General features: G+C 43.1%; 1 protein-coding gene across 1 annotated transcript in view; it reads right to left on the bottom strand.

Moving 5' to 3' along the window:
• Positions 1–23,837, bottom strand: part of bcap31 (B cell receptor associated protein 31) — a 28,684-nt gene that overhangs the window by 3,745 nt on the left and 1,102 nt on the right. Inside the window, exons 2-7 of the mRNA XM_024385138.2 lie at positions 22,400–22,508; positions 21,876–21,976; positions 21,561–21,705; positions 9,521–9,656; positions 3,949–4,081; positions 3,674–3,774 (exon numbers count right to left, since the gene is read on the bottom strand). Of these exons, the coding sequence (XP_024240906.1) occupies positions 3,674–3,774; positions 3,949–4,081; positions 9,521–9,656; positions 21,561–21,705; positions 21,876–21,976; positions 22,400–22,491 (708 nt within the window). The 5' untranslated portion in view covers positions 22,492–22,508. The remainder of the gene's footprint in view (positions 1–3,673; positions 3,775–3,948; positions 4,082–9,520; positions 9,657–21,560; positions 21,706–21,875; positions 21,977–22,399; positions 22,509–23,837) is intronic.

The raw sequence follows: 23,837 nt of genomic DNA, 5'->3' as shown, positions 1-23,837 counted from the left end.
ATTGTACAGTCTAGGGTTGCAAAGGGTCGTAAACTTTCCAGTAAATTTCCCTGAATCTTCCCAGGACATTTTCCATGGGAAGTTTAGCCTGGGGAATTTTGCTTAAATTTTTTTTTTTTTTTTTAATGTTAGTTTATAACAGTGAACTTTGTGGGATACACTTAATAAGGCAATTCTAGGTGTGCAGTGCACTCTTCCATCACGTGCAGCTTATTCTCAAGATCTTGCACACTAATGAGATGCTATTGAGCCCATACGAATAGACTGTCTGAGCTACAGACTACACTACATATGTGAAGAATGCAACAAAGATGCATAATCTGGCCAAGTGCATAAAGTTCCTTCAGCGCTCACATCAAGGAACCTCTGACGAGAGTCCCTCTACTTCTATTCGAGGTGAATGCATGGCCTGGATGAGGGCAAGGTTCTTGGCAGTCTGGCGAAGTACACTTCCAAGCAAGGGCTTTGGGATGGAGATGCAATATGGCAGTCATGCCAACATCTCATCAGCCACCTGGTGGAAGGGACTATGGATCTGAGGCTCTTTCCCCTGTTATCCTCCAAATCCCACCAATATCAGCCACCTCAGAGCGCAACTGGTCCTTTTTGGGAACACACCAAAGTACGCAACAGGCTGACCAATATAAGGGTTGAAAAATTGGTGGCCATCCAGGCAAATGTAAGTCATTTTGAGCCTGACAACGAGCCATCCTCAACAAGGTTGGAAAGTGACAGTTAAGATGAGGCCTCAGAGTCTGATGTTCAAGAGGTGAACATTGAGGTCCAGGGAGAAGACATGGAAGCCTGAGAGGAAGACAACCAAAGCTTTAGTTTCTAGACTATAATTCTACAGATGTGTGTTGAAAACGTATTTGCGAGACGCGATGATCATTCAATATTCCTTTTTGTTGTTCGGTGAAATCGTCCCATGTGAAGAATCAACTCAAAAGTTGAATTCGTAAGCAAATTGTTTTGTTGGTTTTCTATTGGAAGGATATAATCATTTGCAATTGTCTACTTATGATACGGTAAAAAGGTTGATGTTTCCAGATATGGTAAATATATCCAATGCAAAAAACATCTACATTTAAATGGTATTAATTTTCAGATATTTCCGTTAATTCCCATGGAAAGTTTCGACCACTAAATATTCCCCAAAATGTGCAACCCTAGTACAGCTCATTTTGTAATTTAAACAAGTCAACAAAGTAATAACCACTGCATTGGCACAGTTTATTATAGAATTGAAAATAGGCTTTTTCTGAAAATCAAATGGCCTTTCAGTAATACAAGGGCCTGAAGGTTAACCTACCTAAAAACATCCACACAGGGATTTACAGATTAAGGCAGTCAAATCTCAAGTTTAGGTAGGTTAACCTTTAGTTCCTTGTATTAATGAAAGGCCAATCTCAAATTACAGCATGTCTCTCCGCACTGCTCATCCTGAGAGCCGACGTGACCTCTGGTCTAAATAAGTAACACGATTTGACCTTTGTGTATAGGTTACACGAACATCGGGCCACTGGCCAGGGAATGAAAACGGTCTAAACATAGCCGGGTTTTCTCCTGTTTACATTTGAATGAAGTGGGCAGGCTTAAAGCAGCAGGGTAAAAGACTTGTGCCAGGAGCCTTGTGCCAGGGAAAGGAGCAGGAGCCTTGTGCCAGGGAAAGGAGCAGGAGCCTTGTGCCAGGGAAAGGAAAGTGCAGGAGCCTTGTGCCAGGGAAAGGAGCAGGAGCCTTGTGCCAGGGAAAGGAGCAGGAGCCTTGTGCCAGGGAAAGGAGCAGGAGCCTTGTGCCAGGGAAAGGAGCAGGAGCCTTGTGCCAGGGAAAGGAGCAGGAGCCTTGTGCCAGGGAAAGGAGCAGGAGCCTTGTGCCAGGGAAAGGAGCAGGAGCCTTGTGCCAGGGAAAGGAGCAGGAGCCTTGTGCCAGGGAAAGGAGCAGGAGCCTTGTGCCAGGGAAATCAAGTCCCTGAAACCAGAGTAGGCCCATGTGATCAGGTGCAACGAGCTCAGAGGGATTCCAAAACCCACGGATCCAAACATTAAGTAGCCATGTTCGCCACACGTGTACCAGACCACCTGCCTGCTGACATGTCTGGAGCCTCGAGTGACAGCAAAAACAACACTTAAACACGAGACAACAACGCAGCGCATGTGGGAGGTCATTCAAGAAGCTGTGGCATATGCCCCCGAGTGCTATAAATGTAACATGTCTTTTAAGTGTTACACGCCTGGTAGAATTTTAGGCTTCTTCAACTTGTCAAACGTCTTCACGAGACATGTTCATTGCAGAAGAGTAAGTGTCTTCCTTTTCATTTTTTTGCAAGACATCCGGCTGACTCCCCCGCCAGTAAAAGTGGGAAGTGTTCATTTTATCATAAGACTATTGCTCAAGCATCAGCCATGAGAAAGCCCCACACTGTTTTGAGGTGGGACTGGGATATGTTCAGCATTACTAAGCTATTAGTCACTGCTCAGGTCAATATACCCGTGGGACTTGAATGGCCACAACATGATGTAGGGTTAGTGCAGTGTCTTGGTGCATCACTCTAGGTTCAAGAGTTCACAATGCAAACATCTGCCTCCGTGACCATTGACAGGTTTTAGTTGTCATGAATTACCTTCCTGTACGGTTGTGATATCATTACTCCTCTAATCAGCAGCTCCTATTACATACATACTGTATGTGTGCAGTAGAGCGCACTAAAAGAGACAATTAATCATTACAACATGTACAATGACTGATACTGCGATAGGGTGTGTCCTAAACTAGCTCAGATCCATGCTTCCCAACACGTACACACGATGACATCCATTGTTACTCAATGAGATCGTTACCTGATTGTAGTAGTTTTTCTCAGATCAGTGTGTGTGTCAGAGTTTCCATTAGGAAAATGTAGCGCTGGACATTTAACCGGCAACATTTTAAATTTACCAGCCGTTTTAGAAATGTACCGGACCCCTATGCATTGGATGCGTGACCTGATTAGGACATCCACCCACCGTGCTCAGAATAACAGAAATCACGTTTATATTATGGTAACTCTCATTAACAGAACGTGTAAGTAAAGGATGGAACAATGTGCGGTCCTCCTTACCTCATTCTGATGCGCACTTTGAAGACGTTAGAATAACTGTCCACAATTACTTTTCCTCGGCCAACAAGACGAGTAACAAACAGCGAAATCACTAGCCTGTCGATCTACAATAACGCATAGTAAAGTTAACCTATTCTAATGGTCAGCTTGTCGAGAAAGAAATAGCCCATTCCAAACAGACCCTGGGACAGTCTTGAAGGCACCACAAAAGGCTGCAGCAGCTCTCGCGCTGCCTGACAGACTCTCCACTCCAAGGCCCTGTATCCATCTTAAACCAAGTGATAAAGACGCATAACGAATATACCTGTACACACGCTGCAATTAATTCCACTAAATTATGCAAATGGGCCTATAGACCAATAAGCATGACCAGTCAATGTATTTCATCAATAAATAGGGTGAAAAGCATAGATTTTTTTTCTTCTCCAGGACAATTGGCGGTGACAGTTTTATTTATCGGCTTTTCAAAAAAATGTATAATTACTATTATTATTACTGGCTAACGGAAACCCTGGTGTGGTTGTTTGTGCCTCTGTGGGAGTGTGTGTGTGTACACGCGCGTTCCCAGTACAGACCTGCAGCTTGGAATGTTCATTGAGCAGGCGGTCATACTCCACAGTCAGGTTCTCCGCCTGCTTCTTCATTGCCTTCACGTCACCGTCAGACTTCAGGAGGACTGGGGGGGGGCACACACACACACAATACAGTCAGGACAAGAGGGCAGGCCACTGTACATTTCACTGATAATCAAATTACATTTTGGGGTTCTCTCCCCATTTTCATCCATCACCATTTGGTAGAGAGAACCTCTACTAGAGGTTAAAAAATGTTTTTTTTAAAAGTTAATCACCTTTCTTTGTGGCTTCCAGCTCATCCTTCAGAGAGCGCACCTCTGCCTTCAACGTCTTGTTTTCCTCCTGCACTCCAACTCCAGATGGCTTCTTGCCCACTTCTGGGACAGCGATGCCGGCATCCTTTAGTTTCTGAAAAGAAAAATTAAGAATTTCCTTTAACCCCTGATTACGGGTTGTGGATAACTGACTATACTGAACAAAACTATAAAAATGCAACAATTTAAAAAGATTTTGCTGAGTTACAGTTCATAAGGAAATTAGTGAATTGAAATGTATTCATTAGGCCGTAAAACAGGGCCATTTTTAGCTTCCAGGAATTGTGTACAGATCCTTGCGACATGGGGCCGGCCGTGCATATGCTGAAACATGAGGTGATAAGGCAGATGAAGGGCACGACAATGGGCGTTAGGATCTCGTCACAGTATCTGCATTCATATTGCCATTGATAAAACGCAATCGTTTTCCTTGTCCGTAACTTATGCCTGCCCATACCATAACCCCACCATGGGGCACTCTTCACATTGGTTGACAACCGCTCAACGCCATACACAAGGTCTGCGGTTGTGAGGCCGGTTGGATGTACTGCCAAATTCTGTAAAATGACATTGGAGGTGGCTTATGGTAGAGAAATTAACATTAAATTCTCTGGCAAAAGCTCTGATTGACATTAATGCAGTCAGCATGCCAATTGCACACTCCCTCAAAAAATCTGTGTCATTGTATTGTGACAAAACTGCACATTTTAGATGAGTCTGTCATTACCCCCAGCACAAAACATGCTGTTTAATCAGCTTTTTGATATGCCACACCTGTCAGGTGGATGGATTATATTGGCAAAGGAGACATGCTAATGAATAGGGATGTAAACAAATGTATAAAGAATGAGAGAAGTAAGGTTTTTGTGCATATGGAACATTTCTGGGATCTTTTATTTCAGCTCATGGAACCAATACTTTACATGTTGTGTTGATATATTTGTATTTTATATTTATAGGAAAGTATGACATTTAGACACATTGTGGGTTTCATGAAGTCTTATTGATGATTTACAGGAAGCTCTGAGAAACCAATACCAGTATCGCGATACTCAGTATCCTGGCAAGGAAACATGAAGTGGACTTCACTTCTTTAAGAAAAAGATGTAATGTTAGAAAAAAAACATGGTTGTCATCCAGTCATATGGATTTATTTTCCAAGCTACAGCACACAACATTTGACATACATCAGGTTATTAAAGGACTAAAGGGTTTGGTCTGCTTTGTTTTTTCATTTTTGCCAAGGAAGAAAATATTGCGATACCGTTACCGTCACAGCCCTAATGACCATTAGCCTACATAAAGCTAGTGTGACTGGTTCCATCCAGCCAACAGCCTCAGAACAGGTGCTCATACCAAGCCCACCACCCAGCTGCTGGTCTTGGCCCTGATCCTCTTGGATAGCAACAATGACTCAAACCCTCCTTCCACAGAATCATCCACCACACCACTCATATTTGAGGTGTATCACAGTCTTAAGCAACACAACATACATTTGATTAGGTCAATTTCCTGATCTGTTGACCAAAGACCAGGGAACGGATTGTGATGTTATTTGCTGAAGACATTGGCTCTTCACTAGCTAAAACCGGAGATGGATAACGACAGAAACCAGGTTCCCACCCAGCCCTTTAATGCAAGTACAAGTCAGATAAGTCATGTCAGGCCTGATGGAAACAAATACCCTAGACAAGGTGGGATCTTTGTGTCAGTAAAATTATTTATGGGAGAAATGACGGTGAAACACTTAATGGGCAACGTCAACTTGAAGTCACGCGATGACATGTGGTCCTCCCACTAAGATTCGAGAAAGCATGCAGTTTTAGGCTACAGATGAAATAAATGATGATTAACTTCAGAGTGGTGAACGTGCAAGTTGAACTTGATGCGCCCGATAAATATCGAGGGTCTTATTCTGGTGACATGCTTGGCTGCAATTTGACAAATCGAGCTCATTTGGCCATAATAATCTCAAAATGTAGGCTAGCCGACCCGCACTGTAGGCTAGCCGACCCGCACTGTAGGCTAGCCGACCCGCACTGTAGGCTAGCCGACCCGCACTGTAGGCTAGCCGACCCGCACTGTAGGCTAGCCGACCCGCACTGTAGGCTAGCCGACCCGCACTGTAGGCTAGCCGACCCGCACTGTAGGCTAGCCGACCCACACTGTAGGCTAGCCGACCCACACTGTAGGCTAGCCGACCCGCACTGTAGGCTAGCCGACCCGCACTGTAGGCTAGCCGACCCGCACTGTAGGCTAGCCGACCCGCACTGTAGGCTAGCCGACCCGCACTGTAGGCTAGCCGACCCGCACTGTAGGCTAGCCGACCCGCACTGTAGGCTAGCCGACCCGCACTGTAGGCTAGAGAGCCGGTGCTAGTATCAGAGTGGGTATTATATTGTAGAAAAAAAATTAAATTGTGGGAATTTGTAGAAACTTTTAGCATTATCATTTAAAAAATAAAAATAAATAAAAATTAAAACGAATTGCCGGTGCAGCTAACAGGTGTCAAACCTGCGATGGCCTGATATCTAAATATTTTAATGAAACATGTTGTGCTTTTATCACAAACTGTTATGATTAGCTGCCCCTCTACATGTAGCTAGTTGGAACAGCAAAGATAACTAGTTTCTTATTTGATACCTTGCTTCGAATAGCTTCCTCTAAACCATCTGCATTTTCAAGTAAATTGTGTGTGTAAAGTAGTGTGTATCAAAAACATCCAGCGAAAACATTGGTACAAATCATTTAAAATATATTTCTCAAGGCCACCTGAGACCAAAACACACTGATAAACGCTACACACACACACACACACCAGGAACACAGAATCCATGTCCTAGAGGGACATTAGGAGCAGTCACTGATGTTACTAGGACCCGATTAAGGACTGCCATTTGAAGTGTCCCAACTCTAGGTCTAACAGGAGAATAGATTTATGTCTAAATAATATCAGACAGATCTGGGTTAGGATTTTCCCTAAGAGGGAACAGACCTTGTAACTAGGGCAGAGGATTTGTGATGTTCCTTACAGACAGATTCTAGGGCCAGACAGAATGTACTAATCTAGGCTAAGAAATGCTGCGTGCTGTAAAATAAATCAAGCCGTTACAATGTATTTGTTTGATGACGCAAATGAAAACACAAAACACGTAGCTAGCCTAGTTGTAGCTCAGATTGTACATTTATAGCAAGGAGCCTCATACACAAGCTTGGTTAGATCAAAGAGAAGAAACATTTCCATATCACCTAGTTGGAGTCCACTTTAAGCTCAGTCAGCTACAGAAGATATTCATTCTAGTTTAGAAACTGGGTGGTACGAGCACTGAATGCTGATTGGCTGAAAGCTGTGGTATATCAGACCGTATACCACAGGTATGGCAAAAAAATTATAAAAAAGAATCATGTTCTAATTACATTGGTAGGCAGTTTATTTACGTAACAAGACACCTCAGGTGTTTCTGGTACGTCGCCAATATACCATAGCTAAGGGCTGTATCCAGGCACTCTGCGTTGTGCAAAGAACAGTCCTTAGCCGTGGTATATTGTCCATATACCACACCCCTTCGGGCCATATTGCTTAAATAGATCAATAGTTGGGTTAGTCAGAGTCTGGCTCAGATAGGTAGTGCAGGGAATCAATAGCAATATGGACAGCCATTACTCAGTGATTGGGTAGAGGGAGCCCAGAGTTTTAAAGATTTAAAGGACATACTTAACAGTGGCTGGGCCTTCTGAGGACGAGCTAGTCACAATACATTTAAAGCCTCTGGCTTCGGTGAGGGATAAAATAGATGAATAAATCACTTACTTTTTCTTATGTAAGCTGCACTGCAATGTAGTTCTTTACTGTAAACCAGGGATGAGCTTTCATTCAGCCACGGGCCAATTATTTATTGAGTGGGTGGTCAGGGGGCCAGAACATAATTATTAATAATTTGTAGACTGCAAATAGACCGTAAGAAACCTGTAACTCTGAATGATCGGTTATGAAAAGCCAACTGACATTTACTTCCGAGGTGCTGACCTGCTGCACCCTCTACAACCACTGATTATTATTTGACCCTGCTGGTTATCTATGAACATTTGAACATCTTGGCCATGTACTGTTATAATCTCCACCCGGCACAGCCAGAAGAGGACTGGCGAGGACTGGCCCAGGGAGTTTTTCCTAGACACCATGCTTCTACATTGCATGCTGTTTTAGGCTGGATTTCTGTATAGCACTTTGACATCGGCTGATGTAGAAAGGGCTTTATAAATACATTTGATTGATAATATTTAACTAAAACAATAATTTCAAACAATCATTTGTATACAATCACTTCTCTATTATGCGTAGGAATATTTGGGAAGAGATTTCCAAAATTAGTATCACTTGGGAGCCGATTTGCTGGCAGGCCAAATGTGTAAATAAAATCTCTCCATCTATCTAAACATAAGTATTTCCATCCCCACATTGCTGCAGGGTTGTATTTTATCTGGCTTATGATTCCACCTCTTCAGAGCATTACACCCATTTGCTGGTCATAAATAATGAAGGCATATTCAGGGCCTTGGCTTGTGGAGCATCCACATGCATGGTGACCTTCTGCAGACCCGAGATCCATTTTTTGAATGATTACATTGTTACCTTCCGTAGTTGAGGTGCATTACAAGCTTAAGCCAAAGTGCTTATTTACCAAATGAAACCAGTTTGTTGATTAAATCTAAACTCAAACAAACACTCAGCCCATAGAAGGACGAGAATATATGTTTGCTCACTCTAATTCAATACTAGGAAAATATTCCAAGTGTTTATAAATGCATTGGAGTAAATTAAGCCTATTCCAAACATGAATAGTTTGTTAATATTATATGGTCTGGACCTAATCCCTATAATACTCTGAATAAAGTGAGCTGCAAAGAGAAATGTAGCAGAACATCCAACCACAAAGATATCAGCAGAGGGAGTACACACTAGGCCTATATTGTGACTTTCAAGTAACCCAATTCCACTAGCATACTGTGTTTCATCTCAAACACTTAATATGGCAATAACAAGGGACTTTGAGCCATCATAGCAATTGGGATAATAGTTGGTAAAAAACTAAATAATTATGATGTAAAATACAAACCTGTCAAGCTACAGTTGTTTTTTTGCTAATCTCTTGGATGACTGATTCAAATAAACACTGATTGTATCAGGTGACGATGAAGCTGTTTAAATTGTTAAATAGTTAACTGCTTGAAGTACAGTGTTGCCCCCTGTGGCTGTCAAAGGAACAGCAGCAGAACGCTGGTTAAATTAAACTTGTATTGTTCTGCCCGTGAACCTAACTCTGAGGAATGTTGGACACTCAAACAGTAAACCACAAGACTTCAGTAAGCGTAGGATAACATCCTGTTCCACATAAATCACGTGCAAGCATTTACCTCATATCTAAGGATGTCTTATGTGTTGACCTTACGGAGAAAGCCAAAACTCCTGTAAAGGTCACGATTGACATCAGAAGCACAACAGTGTCTTGTATAGAACCCAACCCCAGCTCACCGCCTGCAGATCCTCATTCTCCTGCATGTACTTCTTGGCAGCATCACTGGCTCCCTCGGCTTGCTTCTTGAAGGCCTCGTTGGAAGCCATCAAAGTGGCCTGCTGAGAGAGCAGGGTTGCCAGTCGCCTCAGCAACCTGGACATGAGAAGGGGTTAAAGGGTCACTGACTAATTTCCAACTTTTAAGAGTCTACCAAAACAACAGTATACTTGGTCCATTTACGTGGAAATAGATTTTGACATCAGCATAAAAATAGACAACACATTACATGCAGTACGGAAATCTGGGGAGTTAGCAAACATGTCACTTAAAATGTGAGCATATTCAAAAATGCATTAGAAATTGCAATCACCTTTACAAGACAACCATGGCTTAGGCCCAAGATACGCACATTTCCTGTAGTTTAAGCAGTATCCAAGGAATCATGATGAGGTAAATGGCAGCATTTAAGGATATCAGATGATAAGACATTTATGTGAGTGATGGGCCCCAGTCTTATTGAAAAGGTCAAACTGGACCCAAGATAAAATTACAGCACATTACTTTGTGAAAGCACATCACACTTCTAGGAACAGTTGACCAGAAACCAATCCGAAATATAAACCCCGTCAATCTGAACTAATCATGAATTTCAAATAAATCAAATTGTGACATATTTAAGATCTTACGTAATATGACATCATTGTGCATATCATGTTATTCCTATAACCAGCCTGATCTCAACGACTAGACGTAACATAATAAACGTTAATCCTGGACACTCAAATAAGTATGATATTTTACATTTGGTATGGTTACATAAGACAGATGGTTACTTAAGGCAAAAGGAGGGTGGTTGGTCGGAGTGGATGGGTGGTCGTGTAACGAGCAAAGGTGGCGAATTTGAATCTCATCACGGACAATTAACTTTTTAGCTACTTTAACCGAACTCCTAAACTTAACCTTAACCGTTAGCCAGCGACCGACCGTCAAGCCAGGCAGCCAAGCCAGCCACCGACGGCCCGCCAGCCACCGACGGAGTTTTCCAGAATTCGTAACATATACATTTAGCAAATTCTTAACATTTAAAATGTTTCTAATGTTAAATTTGTAACATATCATAGAAAAGGGTGATGGACATCACAAATTAATACAGTGTCTTGCGAAAGTATTCGGCCCCCTTGAACTTTGCGACCTTTTGCCACATTTCAGGCTTCAAACAAAGATATAAAACTGTATTTTTTTTGTGAATAATCAACAACAATTGGGACACAATCATGAAGTGGAACGACATTTATTGGATATTTAAAACTTTTTTAACAAATCAAAAACTGAAAAATTGGGCGTGCAAAATTATTCAGCCCCTTTACTTTCAGTGCAGCAAACTCTCCCCAGAAGTTCAGTGAGGCTCTGTGAATGATCCAATGTTGACCTAAATGACTAATGATGATAAATACAATCCACCTGTGTGTAATCAAGTCTCCGTATAAATGCACCTGCACTGTGATAGTCTCAGAGGTCCGTTAAAAGCGCAGAGAGCATCATGAAGAACAAGGAACACACCAGGCAGGTCCGAGATACTGCTGTGAAGAAGTTTAAAGCCGGATTTGGATACAAAAAGATTTCCCAAGCTTTAAACATCCCAAGGAGCACTGTGCAAGCGATAATATTGAAATGGAAGGAGTATCAGACCACTGCAAATCTACCAAGACCTGGCCGTCCCTCTAAACTTTCAGCTCATACAAGGAGAAGACTGATCAGAGATGCAGCCAAGAGGCCCATGATCACTCTGGATGAACTGCAGAGATCTACAGCTGAGGTGGGAGACTCTGTCCATAGGACAACAATCAGTCGTATATTGCACAAATCTGGCCTTTATGGAAGAGTGGCAAGAAGAAAGCCATTTCTTAAAAGATATCCATAAAAAGTGTCATTTAAAGTTTGCCACAAGCCACCTGGGAGACACACCAAACATGTGGAAGAAGGTGCTCTGGTCAGATGAAACCAAAATTGAACTTTTTGGCAACAATGCAAAACGTTATGTTTGGCGTAAAAGCAACACAGCTCATCACCGTGAACACACCGTCACCACTGTCAAACATGGTGGTGGCAGCATCATGGTTTGGGCCTGCTTTTCTTCAGCAGGGACAGGGAAGATGGTTAAAATTGATGGGAAGATGGATGGAGCCAAATACAGGACCATTCTGGAAGAAAACCTGATGGAGTCTGCAAAAGACCTGAGACTGGGACGGAGATTTGTCTTCCAACAAGACAATGATCCAAAACATAAAGCAAAATCTACAATGGAATGGTACAAAAATAAACATATCCAGGTGTTAGAATGGCCAAGTCAAAGTCCAGACCTGAATCCAATCGAGAATCTGTGGAAAGAACTGAAAACTGCTGTTCACAAATGCTCTCCATCCAACCTCACTGAGCTCGAGCTGTTTTGCAAGGAGCAATGGGAAACAATTTCAGTCTCTCGATGTGCAAAACTGATAGAGACATACCCCAAGTGACTTACAGCTGTAATCGCAGCAAAAGGTGGCGCTACAAAGTATTAACTTAAGGGGGCTGAATAATTTTGCACGCCCAATTTCAGTTTTTGATTTGTTAAAAAAAGTTTGAAATATCCAATAAATGTCGTTCCACTTCATGATTGTGTCCCACTTCTTGTTGATTCTTCACAAAAAAAATAGTTTTATATCTTTATGTTTGAAGCCTGAAATGTGGCAAAAGGTCGCAAAGTTCAAGGGGGCCGAATACTTTCGCAAGGCACTGTACATACCATACGAATCATAACATCTAAATTGAATTGTGGATTTACATACAGAATACAAAATGCTCTGAGACCAGGTTGCTTTAACATAGATAAGGTGTATTAAAGTCAGCTTTCTAGCTGTTATGTTGACATTAATCTCATCTGCGTGATGTAAACCCAGCAAAAGAAACATCCTCTCACTGTCAACTGCGTTGATTTTCAGCAAACTTAACATGTGTAAATATTTTTATGAACATAACATTCAACAGAAAAACTGAATAAGTTCCAGACATGGACACATTCCATTTCTGTTTGCCACCTGAACAAAGGGGTTGACGTGACCAGACTCTTCGCTGGCCATGGCAGAACACTGACATTCCTGTCTTGCAGGAAATCACGCACAGAACGAGAAGTATGGCTGGTGGCATTGTCATGCAGGATGAGCCTGCAGGAAGGGTACCACATGAGGGAGGAGGATGTCTTCCCTGTAACGCACAGTGTTGAGATTGCCTGCAATGACAACAATCTTAGTCCAATGATGCTGTGACACACCGCCCCAGACCATGACGGACCCTTCACCTCCAAATGAATCCCGCTCCAGAGTACAGGCCTCGGTGTAATGCTCATTCCTTCGACGATAAATGCGAATCCGGTGAGACACAACCACGACTCGTGAAGAACACCTTTGCCAGTCCTGTCTGGTCCAGCGACGGTGGGTTTGTGCCCATAGGCGAGGTTGTTGCTGGTGAAGACCTACCTTACAACAGGCCTATAAGCCCTCAGTCCAGCCTACTGCAGACAGTCTGAGCACTGATGGAGATAGTGCATTCTTGGTGTAAATCGGGCAGTTGTTGCCATCCTGTACCTGTCCCGCAGGTGTGATGTTCGAATGTACCAATCCTGTGCAGTTGTTGTTACACGTGCTCTTCCACGGCGAAGACGATCAGCTGTCCGTCCTGTCTCCCTGTCTTAGGTGTCTCAGTACAGACATTGCAATTTATTGTCCTGACCACATGTGCAGTCCTCATGCCTCCTTGCAGCATGCCTAAGGCACGTTCACACAGATGAGCAGGGACCCTGGGCATCTTTGTTTTTCAGAGTCAGTAGTAAGGCCCCTTCAGTGTCCTAAATTTTCATAACTGTGATCTTAATTGCCTACCGTCTGTAAGCTGTTAGTGTCTTAACGACTGTTCCACAGGTGCATGTTCAATAATTGTTTAAACCCTTTACAAATGAAGATCTGTGAAGTTATTTGGATGTTTACGAATTATCTTTGAGAGACCGGGTTCTGAAAAAGGGACTTATTTTTTTCTGAGTTTATATGCTACTTCAAAATGTAATGGAGATTTAAGTGTAGACTTGTATGCTAAGGAACTGCAATATATCCAAACCGGTATATTTGACTAAAACAATCTTTACAAACCTTGCTTACATTTGTATAAAACCACATCTCCATCAGTCTATTTGGGAAAAGCCACAGGATGGTTCTTCAAACAAGTTTAAAAAAAATTAAATGTGAATATTTGTAGCTACTATTTAAGTTAATACCCGCAGTCAACTTGTGCAATACGTTAAGAGATTAAGCAGATTGTGTTAATTTCACTGGTCATATTGGAGCGGAAGGGTAGCCTGGTGGTAGCCTCGAGCTGACAAGGTACAAATCTGTCGTTCTGCCCCTGAACAGGTAGTTAACCCACTGTTCCTAGGCTGTCATTGAAAATAAGAATTTGTTCTTAACTGACTTGCCTGGTTAAATAAAAAGGTAAATCTTATTTTACATTATGAAGCTTAGAACAGTTGAGCCAGTCACGTGTTTATAAACAGGAGAAAGCAGGAGATGGTGAGTCCATAGTGTACTACATCTATCGGCGAGTTTGTTATGCAACACACGAGGTGTAGTTAAACTTGTATGCAATTCACTACTAAATGTTTGCCATCTGATTTCTTACGATGGCTTCCTACCAGAAAGAACCAGGTGTTTTTTTGACTGGCAGCATTTAAAATGTACCGGACCCATATGCATTGGATGCGTAACCTGATTAGGACATCCACCCACCGTGCTCAGAATAACAGAAATCACATTTATATTATGGTAACTCTCATTAACAGAACGTGTAAGTAAAGGATGGAACAATGTGCGCTCCTCCTTACCTCATTCTGATGCGCACTTTGAAGACGTTAGAATAACTGTCCACATTTACTTTTCCTCGGCCAACAAGACGAGTAACAAACAGCGAAATCACTAGCCTGTCGATCTACAATAACACATAGTAGCAAAGTTAACCTATTCTATTGGTCAGCTTGTCGAGAAAGAAATAGCCTATTCCAAACAAACACGGACAGTTGTGGGATGATAGATCCCAAATTCATACAACCAGTAGGACTAGGATAAAATGTTTTGTTGAAAAGCAAAATGAGTATGATGCAACAGATAAGAACATTTAGCTTCAAAATGTTGATCAACTATTTCTTGACACGTGCACAATGCAGCAGGCTACACACGATTTTCATTCAATAACGCAATTAGCGGAAAAATAGTTTTCAAAAGCGCGCCGCACATTCGAGAGGTTTCATGTGACATAAGAAAATATCTGTTAGGAATTTAGAAAGAGGGGAGATCAAATATGCAACAACTAGCATGGTTGACTAATATGACTAGGATTATCATTTTTTTTATTTTATTTTTTATTTCACCTTTATTTAACCAGATAGGCCAGTTGAGAACAAGTTCTCATTTGCAACTGCGACCTGGCCAAGATCAAGCATAGCAGTGTGAGCAGACAACACAGAGTTACACATGGAATAAACAATTAACAAGTCAATAACACAGTAGAAAACAAAGGGGGGAGTCTATATACAATGTGTGCAAAAGGCATGAGGAGGTAGGCGAATAATTACAATTTTGCAGATTAACACTGGAGTGATAAATGATCAGATGGTCATGTACAGGTAGAGATATTGGTGTAAAAGAGCAAGTAAATAAATAAAAACAGTATGGGGATGAGGTAGGTGAAAATGGGTGGGCTATTTACCAATAGACTATGTACAGCAGCAGCGATCGGTTAGATGCTCAGATAGCTGATGTTTGAAGTTGGTGAGGGAGATAAAAGTCTCCAACTTCAGCGATTTTTGCAATTCGTTCCAGTCACAGGCAGCAGAGTACTGGAACGAAAGGCGGCCAAATGAGGTGTTGGCTTTAGGGATGATCAGTGAGATACACCTGCTGGAGCGCGTGCTACGGATGGGTGTTGCCATCGTGACCAGTGAACTGAGATAAGGCGGAGCTTTACCTAGCATGGACTTGTAGATGACCTGGAGCGTTGGAAGCCATTTTGTAGATGACATCGCCGAAGTCGAGGATCGGAAGGATAGTCAGTTTTACTAGGGTAAGCTTGGCGGCGTGAGTGAAGGAGGCTTTGTTGCGGAATAGAAAGCCGACTCTTGATTTGATTTTCGATTGGAGATGTTTGATATGAGTCTGGAAGGAGAGTTTACAGTCTAGCCAGACACCTAGGTACTTATAGATGTCCACATATTCAAGGTCGGAACCATCCAGGGTGGTGATGCTAGTCGGGCATGCGGGTGCAGGCAGCGATCGGTTGAAAAGCATGCATTTGGTTTTACTAGCGTTTAAGAGCAGTTGGAGGCCACGGAAGGAGTGTTGTATGGCATTGAAGCTTGTTTGGAGGTTAGATAGCACAGTGTCCAATGACGGGCCGAAAGTATATAGAATGGTGTCGTCTGCGTAGAGGTGGATCAGGGAATCGCCCGCAGCAAGAGCAACGTCATTGATATATACAGAGAAAAGAGTCGGCCCGAGAATTGAACCCTGTGGCACCCCCATAGAGACTGCCAGAGGACCGGACAGCATGCCCTCCGATTTGACACACTGAACTCTGTCTGCAAAGTAATTGGTGAACCAGGCAAGGCAGTCATCCGAAAAACCGAGGCTACTGAGTCTGCCGATAAGAATATGGTGATTGACAGAGTCGAAAGCCTTGGCAAGGTCAATGAAGACGGCTGCACAGTACTGTATTTTATCGATGGCGGTTATGATATCGTTTAGTACCTTGAACGTGGCTGAGGTGCACCCGTGACCGGCTCGGAAACCAGATTGCACAGCGGAGAAGGTACGGTGGGATTCGAGATGGTCAGTGACCTGTTGGTTGACTTGGCTTTCGAAGACCTTAGATAGGCAGGGCAGGATGGATATAGGTCTGTAACAGTTTGGGTCCAGGGTGTCTCCCCCTTTGAAGAGGGGGATGACTGCGGCAGATTTCCAATCCTTGGGGATCTCAGACGATATGAAAGAGAGGTTGAACAGGCTGGTAATAGGGGTTGCGACAATGGCGGCGGAAAGTTTCAGAAATAGGGGGTCCAGATTGTCAAGCCCAGCTGATTTGTACGGGTCCAGGTTTTGCAGCTCTTTCAGAACATCTGCTATCTGGATTTGGGTAAAGGAGAACCTGGAGAGGCTTGGGCGAGGAGCTGCCGGGGGCAGAGCTGTTGGCTGAGGTTGGAGTAGCCAGGCGGAAGGCATGGCCAGCCGTTGAGAAATGCTTATTGAAGTTTTCGATAATCATGGATTTATCGGTGGTGACCGTGTTACCTAGCCTCAGTGCAGTGGGCAGCTGGGAGGAGGTGCTCTTGTTCTCCATGGACTTCAGTGTCCCAGAACTTTTTGGAGTTGGAGCTACAGGATGCAAACTTCTGCCTGAAGAAGCTGGCCTTAGCTTTCCTGACTGACTGCGTGTATTGGTTCCGGACTTCCCTGAACAGTTGCATATCCCGGGGACTATTCGATGCTATTGCAGTCCGCCACAGGATGTTTTTGTGCTGGTCGAGGGCAGTCAGGTCTGGGGTGAACCAAGGACTGTATCTGTTCTTAGTTCTGCATTTTTTGAACGGAGCATGCTTATCTAAAATGGTAAGGAAGTTACTTTTAAAGAATGACCAGGCATCCTCAACTGACGGGATGAGGTCAATGTCCTTCCAGGATACCCGGGCCAGGTCGATTAGAAAGGCCTGCTCACAGAAGTGTTTTAGGGAGCGTTTGACAGTGATGAGGGGTGGTCGTTTGACTGCGGCTCCGTAGCGGATACAGGCAATGAGGCAGTGATCGCTGAGATCCTGGTTGAAGACAGCGGAGGTGTATTTGGAGGGCCAGTTGGTCAGGATGACGTCTATGAGGGTGCCCTTGTTTACAGAGTTAGGGTTGTACCTGGTGGGTTCCTTGATGATTTGTGTGAGATTGAGGGCATCTAGCTTAGATTGTAGGACTGGCGGGGTGTTAAGCATATCCCAGTTTAGGTCACCTAACAGAACAAACTCTGAAGCTAGATGGGGGGCGATCAATTCAGAAATGGTGTCCAGGGCACAGCTGGGAGCTGAGGGGGGTCGGTAGCAGGCGGCAACAGTGAGAGACTTATTTCTGGAGAGAGTAATTTTCTAAATTAGTAGTTCGAACTGGTTGGGTATGGACCTGGAAAGTATGACATTACTTTGCAGGCTAACTCCTCCCCCTTTAGCAGTTCTATCTTGACGGAAGATGTTATAGTTGGGTATGGAAATCTCTGAATTTTTTGGTGGCCTTCCTGAGCCAGGATTCAGACACAGCAAGGACATCAGGGTTAGCAGAGTGTGCTAGAGCAGTGAGTAAAACAAACTTAGGGAGGAGGCTTCTGATGTTGACATGCATGAAACCAAGGCTTTTTCGATCACAGAAGTCAACAAATGAGGGTGCCTGGGGACATGCAGGGCCTGGGTTTACCTCCACATCACCCGCGGAACAGAGAAGGAGTAGTATGAGGGTGCGGCTAAAGGCTATCAAAACTGGTCGCCTAGAGCGTTGGGGACAGAGAATAAGAGGAGCAGGTTTCTGGGCATGGTAGAATATATTCAGGGCATAATGCGCAGACAGGGGTATGGTGGGGTGCGGATACAGCGGGGGTAAGCCCAGGCACTGGGTGATGATGAGAGAGGTTGTGTCTCTGGACATGCTGGTTGTAATGGGGGAGGTCACCGCATGTGTGGGAGGTGGGACAAAGGAGTTATCAGGGGTATGAAGAGTAGAACTAGGGGCTCCATTGTGAACTAGAACAATGATAACTAACCTGAGCAACAGTATACAAGGCATATTGACATTTGAGAGAGACATACAGCGAGGCATACAGTAATCACAGGTGTTGAATTGGGAAAGCTAGCTTAAACAGTAGGTGAGACAACAGCTAATCAGCTAGCACAACAACAGCAGGTAAAATGGCGTTGACTAGGCAACGGGGCCGACAGATAAAACATAAACAAGCAGAATGGAGTACCGTGATTAATGGACAGTCCAGAGTGCATCAGCTATGTAGCCAAGAGATTAGTGTCCATGGGGCAGCGGTGGATGGGGCAGGGAAGCTGGACTGGCGAGTGTTATCCAGGTTGAAAAAAAAAGTTAACAATGACTAAATAGCTTGTAGCTAGTTAGCTTCTGGAGGTTCTTGAGTGTGTTCTAAAAATTAAAAATAATAGCGATTCCGTATCACATTGGGTGAGGCAGGTTTCCGGAAAGGTATAAACAGATTAAAAATCAAGAAGAGATAGAAAGTAAATATGGGTCCGGTGAGTGTTTGGGACGCGGCGATTCAGACGGTTAGCAGGCCTGTGCTAACAAGGTAACAGTTCGTAGGCCCGGGCTAGACAAGCTAGCAGTTAGCAGGCCTGTGCTAACAAGCTAACAGTTCGTAGGCCCGGGCTAAACAAGCTAGCAGTTAGCAGGCCGAGTTTAGCAAGCAGGGAGATAGCGAGGGCTAGAGAGTTGGCCTTTCGGGGACGTCGCGATGGGGTGAGTCTGTTTATTCCTCTTCATGTGGTGACATCGATAGACCGGTCGTGGGCCCGGGTATTGTAGCCCAGGAGTATGCTACGGTGGTAGTACAGGTGCGCTGGCCGGGCTAGCGTCACGCTAAGTGGGTGGAAGCGCTAGCCAGGAGTAATCATCCGGGGTTGCGGTTTAGCTAGATAGCTAGTTGTGAAGATCCAGCTGAAATGTTCGCGGTGGGAATCCAGGGATGAGTTCGGGGATGAAAAAATAAATAGGTCCGTTATGCTCTGGTTAGAGTCGCGTTGTTCGAGCTGGCGAGAGCTTTCCGAGCTAAAGGTTAGCTTAGCTGATGACCGGTTTGCTGAAGACCGCTAGCATAGCTGGTGGTTAGCCGGCTAGCTTCAGCTGAGGGGTTCCGGTTCCGAAGTAAATATAAATACTTTAGGAAAAATAGCTACATTGGGTGAGGCGGGTTGCAGGAGAGTATTTGGAAGCTTAGGTTTAGCAAAATGTTTTTGAAGAAAAATATGTAAAAAACGAAAAATAGACGATATATACAGGGACACGACGAGACAGGACGACTTACTGCTACGCCATGCAACTAGCATGGGTTGCTAATATGACTAGGATTATCATCAACTAGCATGGGTTGCTAATATGACTAGGATTATCATCAACTAGCATGGGTTGCTAATATGACTAGGATTATCATCAACTAGCATGGGTTGCTAATATGACTAGGATTATCATCAACTAGCATGGGTTGCTAATATGACTAGGATTACCATCAACTAGCATGGGTTGCTAATATGACTAGGATTATCATCAACTAGCATGGGTTGCTAATATGACTAGGATTACCAACAACTAGCATGGGTTGCTAATATGACTAGGATTGTGCCTTTGACTACTGGACAATGAAAGAAAGTTGATATAAAATAATTGCCTCTACAGATGGGGTCTGATTTTGGCTAGGCTACTTTGAAGCAAGGTAAAACATGCCTCATAATGTGCCAATTTTTCCCTGGCTAAAAGCCAGGGAAACCCTGGCCATGAATCAACGCATCCAGAGATCTTTCCTGTACAGTTGCCATTTTCACCCCCCCCCCCATGCTGCACAATTTCTGGTTCACTTTCACTTGTAAAACTGTATGATGAGCTAGATTTGCCAGTCTTTGCAAATAGTCATGTTAGTTCTCGTTCGTTAGCATTTAGCTAACAGTGTTTTTGATTTTGCTATTAGTTTGTCCAAATTTAGTTAGCATTTAGTAAGAGGCCAATTTGGCTTTTCTTCCATTTTTAGCACCCCATTGTGTGCGGATACAAAAGGAGTAGACGACATTTCAGCCATGTTTTTTAAAAAAAAGTGTATATTTGATGTCCCTATGCACTGTTCTGTAATGCTATAAATTAGTTACTTTGATGCCATTTAAGTGGCCAGACCCTGTGTGAGAGGTAACACTAGGCAGCTAGTAATGTGAATCCTGAGCTATAGGTCTACAGCCAAGCATGTCATTGAGGCTAAATTTAAATCTCATCACCAGTTGCTTGATCACATGTCATTTCGTTTCTCAGACGCAGCTGCCCAAAAGATTACACGTCCAAACACCCAAACCTAGAAGCAGTGGTAGAGCAAAGAACTGCACAAATAGCTGTAGTAGCCACTCAAAGGTCTATTAATAGCATACCATTCAGAGGAATATGACAGGGTCCCTGTATGGAGAAGATATGCAGACTGGACACAACCAGGCATTAAAAAAAAAAAAAGTTGAATATACACTACGTCAGACAATGCTCATCCTATCATGTTAACCAGACTTTACACTTCGGATGAGACTTGTGAATGGAAAATGTCTAGCTAGCTAGCTCCCCCCCCCCACCGGACATTCCTTCAATAGCTACTGTAAAATCTCAGTAGATTAGTAAAGTATACACACCACCTACTCATCACTAGCATAAGGGCAAACAAACATATCGTTTGGGCTGATGACAGAACATAAGCTTTCATCTTCATGTCTTTTGTCCTACTATCAAGCGATTCCAGCTATTATATGAAGAACATGAATGGCAGTTTATTTTAAACTGTAAAGTTCAGGTAGCCTAGTGGTTAGAGCATTGGACGTGTAACTAAAAGGTGGCAAGATTGAATCCCCGAGCTGACAAGGTAAAAACCTGTCGTTCTGCCCCTGAACAAGGTAGTTAACCCAGTGTTCCTAGGCCGTCATTGAAAATAAGAATTTGTTCTTAGTTTACTTGCCTAGTTAAATAAAAAGGTTCAATAAATGTCATAATTCAATCAGAAATATGGTGACAAATGGTTGGTTCCTGAAAGGTACAGATGCCTACAGTGATTGTGTACTAAGAAACCAGGAGCGCTAGTGAAAAGTCAGAGTAGCTACACATCAACCTCCCTTCCTCAGAAACCATTCTAGAACAAGAACAGACTGGAGCCAGTTGGTGTGCTCCGGGCGGGGGAGGCATGGATACTCACACACACAGGAGCAGGGCGAAGCCAGCAATGTACTCATTCCTCTGGGCTCTGAACAACTTCATGTGAATGTGATCTACAGCCACTGGGTTGTTGGTCAGGTCCACCTTCTCAGTCACACTGTACTTTCGCACCTCCCTGAACGCATCTACATAGAAACAGAGACAAGAGCATGGGGAAACTGTGGAAGACTAAAGTGGTGTGGGTTTTTCTCGGCCACTACACAATTTGTGATCGTGAGTACAATTAACAATAAATGATCAAAACCTGTGAACATAAGTTGATGTGATATGTTGGGTGTAGACCACACACACTTACCAATTAGTAAGAAAACTAGAATGGCAATGGCTACAATGAAGGAGGTGTTTCCATAATATGCGATAGTTTGAACCAGACGAGATTTGAAGATCTTACTCCATCTGCAAAGATACATTCATTAAACATTTGAAAGTGAACACAAGACTTGAAACAACTCATCTTATACCGAGACCGGGCAACCGCCGTTTATCTTAAAGATATTATTTAACAGGTTATTGATTGGCAAGAAATAATCACTCCATTCAAAATTATTGTTGTGCAACCCAGTCTCAAGGGAGGTAATTCACATTTTGACTAAAGGCTATTGGGTAATATGTTTCATGTTTGCATTTCCCACTTCGCAATAAGACTTGCCAAGATCGCAAATAATTAAGTGGTTATGTGATCAAATCTTTTTAAGCAATCGAGGAAATACATGTTTTTTTTATTATGGCAAATTAGATACTGCACTAGTGGAATTAGACTGTGTGCATGGAGACGGTTTTGTTTTGACCAGTTGACTGCCGTTCAACTGGGTGGCTCACCTCTTGGGGGAGATGAAGGGCACACACAGAAGCAACACAAAGAAGACCTCCGCATAAAGGAATGTGGCCACGGCCGTCCACTGTAGACTCATGTTGATCAGATAAGATTCTGTGAGAGAAAAAAATGTGTTTGTTAAGCAAATAAAACATAAGAAAGTAACGCTCGTTGAAAACAACAACACTACCGTTATCCAACATAATTCAAGGTTATTAGAGTGCTTGCTGTAAACTTTCAAGAATTTTAACATCTTCTATTACCATAAACATACTTTTGGACAGTTGAACACGACAGTCTAAATCAGGTCATTCTATCCTTGAATTAATGCTGGCACAAAATGTTCACATAATTTCAAGGAGAATGGAACAGAGACAGCAGGACAGATAGGCCTACTGCTAGGAAAGCTGAGTGGCCTGCTGTCCATCCCTGCCAAAACAGACTTATATTCAGTCTGAAAGAAGTTGCCCTAAAGACACAAGGGTCTCAAAAAGACAATGGTGAATAAAATTAGATTTTCACTTTACCAGTTGTACATGCTGTTGGTCCTTTTGGCAGCAGGAAGTGGAGATTACTTTCCTGTGGATATTTTTTGTTCACCCGAGGGTGGATTCTGTCGCTTGTATATTTAATATCCTGATACTCTGCACGTGATGAACAACATGTAAACAACCGAATGTAACTAAACTTCGTCGACTGAAGCACATTCCCAAACAAATTAGCTGGAAGCGATAGTGTAATTTGCCAGCTGTTCGCGTGGGACAACTTTCGATCTGTGGTTTGGTTAAGCTAGGCCAGCCATGGTTTACCTATTGTGCAAGGTGTTTGTCACATGCAAATTGCATCAGTATTGTAAATACAAACCGATATACAGACCAGCGTGCTGGAAGTCGGGTTAATAACAGTTCCCTGTGGATATTTTGTCTCAGATTACCTCCGACACACGGACAAAATCAGCGGACAACAGGTAAAGTAAGTTAAAATGATTCCACTCGCAGATTCTAAAAAGAGGCTGTGTCCTGCTGCCCATGGACTACTTAATTTGTATTTAACTTTATTTAATGAATCAGTTCAGAACACATTCTTATTTAGAATGACGGCCTACCCCGGCCAAACCCTAACACGGGTGACGCTGGGCCAATTGTGCGACGCCCCATGGTACTCCCAATCACAGCCGATTGTGATACAGCCTGGAATCGAACCAGGGTCTGTAGTGACACCTCTAGCACTAAACATAACTAAGAAACGGGATCAGTGACTTTGCACTTTCAAAACTAGAATATGTTATGAACAGAATGGACTAAGTTTTGTTGACTTAACTCATTGCCAAAGTGTGCTTTATTTTAATTTTATTGTGTTTATGGAGTGTTGTGGCGATTTAATTTAGTTCATGCACATGCGCACTTCAGAGTAGACGTTCCCTAACGGAAATATGTAAAACTT

Source organism: Oncorhynchus tshawytscha, linkage group LG22 (assembly GCF_018296145.1).
Source record: "Oncorhynchus tshawytscha isolate Ot180627B linkage group LG22, Otsh_v2.0, whole genome shotgun sequence".
NCBI classification, from domain to species: Eukaryota; Metazoa; Chordata; class Actinopteri; order Salmoniformes; family Salmonidae; genus Oncorhynchus; species Oncorhynchus tshawytscha.
Note: the sequence above shows the minus strand (reverse complement) of the source record. Positions and strands in the feature narration are given on the sequence as shown.